The sequence below is a fragment of the Capsicum annuum genome, chromosome 2 (assembly GCF_002878395.1).
Source record: "Capsicum annuum cultivar UCD-10X-F1 chromosome 2, UCD10Xv1.1, whole genome shotgun sequence".
NCBI classification, from domain to species: Eukaryota; Viridiplantae; Streptophyta; class Magnoliopsida; order Solanales; family Solanaceae; genus Capsicum; species Capsicum annuum.
The window spans coordinates 140,773,182-140,780,957 of NC_061112.1; the positions used below are offsets into that span (position 1 = coordinate 140,773,182).

General features: G+C 31.5%; 1 protein-coding gene across 3 annotated transcripts; it reads left to right on the plus strand.

The window, feature by feature from the left end:
• The first annotated feature begins 4,507 nt into the window (after positions 1-4,507).
• LOC107861328 (F-box protein At5g49610) lies at positions 4,508-7,639 on the plus strand. Of its 3 annotated transcripts, none has more exons than XM_016706670.2 (2): positions 4,508-4,639; positions 6,204-7,603. In XM_016706670.2, the coding sequence occupies exon 2, from the start codon at positions 6,228-6,230 to the stop codon at positions 7,299-7,301; it is 1,074 nt and encodes a 357-aa protein (XP_016562156.1). In that variant the 5' UTR covers positions 4,508-4,639; positions 6,204-6,227; the 3' UTR covers positions 7,302-7,603. The 3 variants fall into 3 exon arrangements, with proteins under 3 accessions (XP_016562156.1, XP_016562154.1, XP_016562155.1); XM_016706668.2 differs by having other exon boundaries at positions 4,564-4,694; positions 6,204-7,639; XM_016706669.2 differs by having other exon boundaries at positions 4,606-4,689.
• The last annotated feature ends 137 nt before the right edge of the window (positions 7,640-7,776 follow it).

The following is a 7,776-nucleotide window of genomic DNA, read 5'->3' on the forward strand; positions in this document are numbered from 1 at the left end:
GATAAAATTAGCTTATTTAGAATAGTTAGTGTTATTTTAACATATATTGGATAAATTACAAGAACACTCTTATATAACATTAATATGACTTGTCTCTAGATATATTTATTATATTTTAAAATAAAATATTTAAATTATTCATATTATTAAAATAATAAATTATATTATATTTTATGTAAAAATGCATAGAATAAAGTATACAATAATAATTAATATATTCAGTGAAATTTCATAAAATGGCATTAGGGAATAGTAAAGACCATCAGACCATTAACTCAAATGATGCAAATTAAAAGAAGTACTGAAAAAAAAAAATAGTGAATAAGATAAAAATAACAGCTATTCGTAAAGCAGCATCAATAATAGGTGTGACCACCTAATTAAACATAGTAAACAATAAATGATATCAGATACCAAAAGTCAAAAGGTTATATGAATAGGCTAATAATATAAAGGGCAAAGCTATAAATATACCTACGAACTTTGATAAATGGTGCAAATATACCCTCCATCATATTTTAGGTACAAATATACCCTTACCGTTAATAAAAAGGTACAAATATACCCTTATCACTAACGGTGGGACACGTGTCACGATCGTATTCCTCCATTAGTGATAAGGGTGTATTTGTATCATTTATCAAAGCTCGAGGGTATATTTGTACCTTTTTCATTTTTATAATTTACTTTCTCCGTTCCATATTAGTTGATCATTTTGTTAAAAATAATTATTTTATATTAATTGTCCATTATACTAAATAAAAAAACATTGATTAAATTTAAATTATATTATCCTTATAGTTAATTCATTCTGAAAGTCTTCACATTTGTTTATAAAGTTTTGAAGAATTTTTTTATGGTCTGAATTCGTAAAAGAAAAACTTACCAAAATATACTATATTTAAAAACTTTTACCATTTATAGCTGTATAATTTTAATATATGTATAATCTTATTATCTAATAAGAGGGAAAGGCCACAGAAGCAGGTAACTCTCCGTCAGTAAGCCTGTTACTCCCACCTGCTTCATCAGCTACTTGCTCCATGATTTTACTATATCATCTCTAATTAATTATTATAAGTCATTGATATATTAAAAAATTAATAGTATTTAATTAAAAATAAAATTTATATTTTTATTTTTTAATAAATACATATATATAAAAATTTACAAAGATTAATTAATTTGATAAATTAATAATAGTAATAACTGACTATTCTTTGATGACAATATTTTCACTTCAAACATGAGTCTGTTTTTGTAAAATGGGACGAATAGAGTACTCTTGTAAGGGCATAAAAAAAATAAACATGATAAATTAATGGATCGAATTGAGTAATCTTTGTGTGGTTTAATTATATTAATGGATCGAATTGAGTAATTTTTCTGTGGTTTAATCTATAAGGATATTAAATGATAAATAAACCACACAAAGATTACTCAATTCAATCCATTAATTTGTCATGTTTATTTTTTCATGCCCTTACAAGAGTACTTTATTCGTCCCATTTTACAAAAACAGACTCATATTTTAAGTGAAAATATTGTCATCAAAGAATAGTTAATTATTATTATTATTAATTTATCGAATTAATTAATCTTTGTAAAATTATATATATATATATATATATAGGTTATTAGTTTTTTAATACATAAATGATTTATAATAATTAATTAGAAATGATATAGTAAAATCATCGAGTAAGCAGCTGATGAAGCAGGCCGGAGTAGCAGGCTTGCTGACAGAGAGTTGCCTGCTTCTGTGGCCTTTCCCTCTTATTAGATGGTAAGATTATGCATATATTAAAATTATACAACTATAAATGGTAAAAAAATTTAAATATAGTATATTTTGGTACGTTTTTCTTTTACGAATTCACACCATAAAAAAATTCTTCAAAACTTTATAAACGAATGTGAAGACTTTCAGAATGAATTAACTATAAGGATAATATAATTTAAATTTAATCAATGCTTTTTTGAGTTAGTATAACAGACAATTAATATAAAATAATTATTTTTAATAAATAATAAAATGATCAACTAATATTAAACGAAGAAAGTAAATTATAAAAATGGAAAAAGTACAAATATACCCTCGAATTTTGATAAATGGTACAAATATACCCTTATCACTAATGAAGGAACACGATCGTGACACGTGTCCCGCCGTTAGTGATAAGGGTATATTTGTATCTTTTCATTAACGGTAGGGGTATATTTGTACCCAAAGTATGACAGAGGATATATTTGTACCATTCATCAAAGTTCGAATGTATATTTGTACCTTTATCAAAGTTAGAGGCGAATCCAGAAATTTGAGGTTCTAGATGTCACATTCTATGAACAATAGAGTGATTTTAATATATTTACATAGAAGAAGACTAATATAACATGTTTGGCCCCAAAAATGCTTATTTCTAAAAAAATGTGTTTGATAAAGTTTTTTTTTTAAGAAAATAAATATTTGTGGGAGTAGCAAAAATTATTTTTTTCGTAGAAAGTATTATTTTGTTGAGAAAACTGTACTTAAAAATTCTTTTAAAAAGATTGGTCAAATACTAATCGTTACTCAAAAGTGCTTCTTAAATTTGTAAGTCAAACACAAATTGATTCTCATCTAAAAAATATAAATCTAAAATGGATTAATTTTAAAAATTTGGCTAAACACTCAAAAAATAATTGGTGTCACCACTTAGTCTACGAGCATAACTTGGCTTGTTGGTTTAAGGGTTCAATGCTCCTTTGATGCAATGTTTTTTCAAATAATATATCACATTTTCAAAAAATATTTGGGAAAATCAATCCGAGCAGAGATTCAAGCACAGGACCTTGGAAGGCAAAATTCAACGCTTTGCCACTAGCACTATACCTTCGCTTGTAATTATGAGTTTCAAGCTTAACATTTATATGAATCCTGACAAATATATATATATATATATATATATATATATATATATATATATATATATATATATATGCCTATACATATAGATTTTCAACCGAGGTGTCCGGGTGCTGTGGCACCCCAAGATGATATATAGATTTGCCCTTGCTCATATAGAGTTTTAACCGAGGTGTTCGGGTGCTGTGGCACTCCAAGATGATATATAGATTTGCCCTTACTCTAAATTACCATCAAGTTAAAAAATAGATGAATATGCTAATGTTAAGACGAGGCTTAATCATCTACTAATTTTCTACCCTTATCTACAATTTATATATCCTTCTATCTAAAATTATGTCCTCGTTGAGCTGAAAAAGTATCATATCATGTCAAATCATCTCTCCCAGATACTCCTTCCGCCTACCTTTACTTCTTATCATCCCCACTATAGCCAACCGCTTACACTTCTTCACATGTCTAAATTATCTCAATCTCTCTTCCCTTATCTTGTACACAAAGATCACTCCCACTTTATTCAAATATCCTCATTCCTAATCATATGGTTCTTAGTATCCCCATACATCCATATAAACATCATTACTTTCATCGTTATCCTCATTCCTAACTATTGGCCTATAGAGAGTCACTTTTAAATTTTAACGGTACCTTTCCCGTATAGCAAGATTCCGGACGCAAGTCATTCACTTTATACATCATATCATAATACCGAGTATAATTTATATTATATATAATTTTCTACCGCATATGGGTGTGAGTATTTGGTAATAAGAAATTCTTTATAACTAAATCATTAAAATCCGTTTGGCTACGAGAATTTTTTTTTTTAAAAAAATTATTTTATTTTAGTAAAAATTAGAGTAAAGCATCTAGTACCCTTGAACTATGACCAAATTTGTTACGACACACTCCAACTTCTCAGGGATTTTATTATCCCTGAGCTCAATTTTAGTGTATTTTTGTCATCTTTTTTAGCAGATGTGATGTGTTTATATCTAACGTGACACCTTTGATGTGAGACCCATTTTTATGTAATAAAGGTGGCATGTCAACACAAAAGGCTGACAAAAATACGCTAAAATTGAGTTCAGGTAATAGAACTTATGTGAAGTTTGAGTGTGTCGTAACAATTTTGACCATAGTTCGAGGGGGTACTAGATGCTTATCTTTAAGGGGTCATTTGATGTGAGGTATAAGCGATAAATAATTTTGGGATAAGAGGAAGGATTATTTTATCTCATATTTGATTTGAACTATTTGTTAGTAGTGAGATTATTTATCTCACCATTTACTCCATAGTGATGGAATAAGTTATCTCACATAGGATAACTAATTTCGAATTATCCCGAAATAATCAATTCGGAAATTAATTATCCTAAAATAACTCTTTCCCAACCAAACGATCCCTAAAAATTATAATGTTTGATCATGAGAATTTTAAATGCAGTTTGAGATTATATTTCAAAAAGTGAAACCAAACTTTTTTCAGTTCAACTTCTCTTAGAAAAAGTTAAAAAAAAACTCTAATTTTTCTTTTTTTTTTTGATCAAATACAATTCCAACTCTAACCCAAACACTTACCATATTCATGTAAAATTTCATATTTGATTTTAATAAAGTATAGAGGATGCAATGTATAATTAATCACTTTAGAGGGTGTTTAGTGTACCTTAATTATTTTTTAAATAAGAAACACAAAAGAAGTCGGAAGAGTCAATTCGAGTCTCTTTAAAGGTACTCGATCAACAACAGTAATTGAATTACACTCTGTGATAGAAGATTCAGTAAGGTTTATATTCTTCATAATCGCGCTATTTTCCCTTTGATTCACTTAATTAATTACATTCAATTATTCACTTAATGTATACCCGTACTAAGAATTTAGGGTTTTGCATGTGATTATACATAATTTGAGATTTTCGATATGATCACTATAATTTGATCGTTTAGACGTACTATGATTACACAGTAGGGTATTATTAGAGCTTTTGTAGCTACTGTTTTTCCTTTTCATACTGTTTTTTATATGATTTTATTTTCTGTCCATACTAATAGTTTTAGTATTGCTTGTGTAGTTTCTGGTCCTTCGATTTCTATTAGTATTTATCGTCTTGTATTTCGACTATTATATTATTTTATTGTAGTTACTGTCTTGTTATTATCTTATGTTTTTTTGTTACTAGCTGTTGTTTCTTGTACGTCTATGACCTCGTTTTTTGGACTGTTTTGCACTAATTTTTTCCTTGATCGAGGGTGTATCTTAAACAGCCTCTCTACCCGTGAGGTGGCGGTAATGTATGCATACATTCTACCCTTCCTAGCCCCTACTTTGTGCGGTTATATTGGATATGTTGTGTGTATGTTTTTTTATGTGTTACTTTGACCTAGGGTCCGTCAGAAACATCTTGACTGAACCTAGACTCTATTTTTAGAAAACGAAACGATCAATCTTGACTGAATTTATGGGTGTCGAATGGGTAAGTTGGGTCAAATTTGGACTAAGGATCGATTCAAAGAAGGTCAATATTCGACTCTCCTGACGTTTGAGGCATTGTAGTTATCTTTAGTAACAGAATATTGGAAAAATAAAAAAGAAACTGTTGTTGCATTGTCCTAACCATCAGTGACTATACTGTAACCCCTTCTTTCTTTTATGGTTTCTTTGTATGATTCTGTGGCTTTTGTGCATGTTCAGTTTTTTGCTTTGAAATATAAAGTGAAATCTGATTCGGATCAGTCTTCAGTATTCCGTTACTCCTGTAGTATTCAGTAGGTTGTTGTCTTGTAACCTGAATGTTTGATATGTAAGCCGTGCTTATATGTGGCACAATGGTTTAAATTATATTTATCTTTCTGCTTTATCTGATTGGTATTTGCCTTAGATAACCTTGAAACTGGAATCTGATGCTGGAGTCGGCGCTATTTTAAATATATCAACTAGCATATTTTTCAAGTGATTTTGGTGATATAGAATGTGGCAGTCTCTGTCTAGTGATTGCTTGATAAAAAATACTATGAAATATGGAAATACCTAGTCGTGACCTAATAACCGACTAGTGGTCCGATTGAGTACGTTAGATTTTGCCTTATATTTTACTGTGATATTCACCATCATTGTGGTTTCCAGAAAAAACATGTAAACGGGCCGGGGTATCTAGAAAAAGACATGTCGAAGATTCTATGTGGGGAAATTTTTATTTGTTTAATGGAAAATGATACTACTTTTAATTCCAAATGTCCTAAATTGAATATTTCGAATGATTAATCCATCGTTAAGATGAGTTTTGCTGTTTGACAGAGTAAATTTATGTAAGTTCCAACAATGGATCGTGGGAAAAAGTCGGGCCTTGCTGCACGGAATAATAGGATTTACTTGGATTTTAAGGACATCATCAGGGAGACTGCCCTTCCCTTCCTTCCTGCCAAATCGCTTGCCAAATTCAGAGCTGTTTGTAGGGACTGGAGACTCCAGATTTCCACTCCATTTTTTGCCCATCAGCAGACACTTTCTTGTCGCAGCACATCAGGCTTCTTTCTCCAGAATCGTGGGGAGTCTCCTTTTCTCATATCCGTTGACACAAACTCTTGTGGGGTGCCAGATCCATCCCTTAGGTTTTTGCCCGAGCCTGTTGACATTAAATCCTCCTCTAATGGACTGCTTTGCTGTCAAGGTCGTGAAGGGGACAAGGCCTACTACATATGTAACCCCGTTACTAAGCAGTGGAAGAAACTTCCGAAATCAAATGCTAATCATGGATCAGATCCAGCAATTGTGCTCTTATTTGAACCATCGTTGCTCAACTTTGTAGCAGAGTACAAAATTATATGTGCTTTTCCGTCCACAGATTTTGGTGAGGCAACTGAATTTGAGATATATTCCTCCCGAGAGGATTCTTGGGAAGTCGCTGGGGAGATCTGCTTTGGAGCTAGAAAAGTAGTGCCAAAATCAGGGGTTCATGTGAATGGCGTTGTCTACTGGATGACACCTACTAGTGTTCTTGCTTTTGATCTAACAAAGGAGAGGTCACAGTTCTTTCGATGGTACTACAATTATGGCATCTTGGGGGCATTTGATGGAAAGCTCTGTAATGTTTACGCAACTGGTGGTTCAATCAGGTTAAACATTTTGGCCAATACCCACACAAATACAATGCAAATGGGAAGCCAAACCAGTATGTGGTTAGAAAAAAAGACGGTTGTTCTTGACAGTAAAATTGTCGGGGATGGAGCGATGAGCTGCTCAATTTTACATGTTGACAATAATATAATGGTGGTTCATAGTGGAGAAAGAACGTTTTCATACGACTTCAAGTCCCGTGCAACAAAACTGCTGAGCGGTCGAGCTGGCATTAATTATCGATGCTTTCCGTATGTGAACAGCCTAATCTCCCTCTAAGCTGCTAAGTTTCTTTGTTTGGAGCTACTACAATAAGCTTGCTGGGGGAAAACATGCCTGGCCTTTTCAGATGATTGCTTGTCCTGAGAAGGAAATTATATATTGTTTATGCTGTGTTAATGGTCTCTTATAGCCCAGCATTATCCTTGCTATATTTCATTAGTTTTTCTTCGATATGGTACTCGTTTTTCTCAGCTACTAACTATCTTTGTGGACGATCTTATTCTAACTCATTAACTACTGCTTTAATTTCTTGACTTGGCCAATATTTGTGCAGTTTAAACGTGAATGTGTTGGGGAACTACAGCCTGACTTTTACTACTGTTTTTCAATTGTAGGAGTTAAAAAGTGATGGTTCATTTTGTGAATTTTACCCATTGCTATTTTACTTGTATTAGGTTATGGCAAAGTCGCAAAATAGAGTATGGACATTGCATGAGTTCATCTAGAGCACTACTATAGATCAGCCAAACAA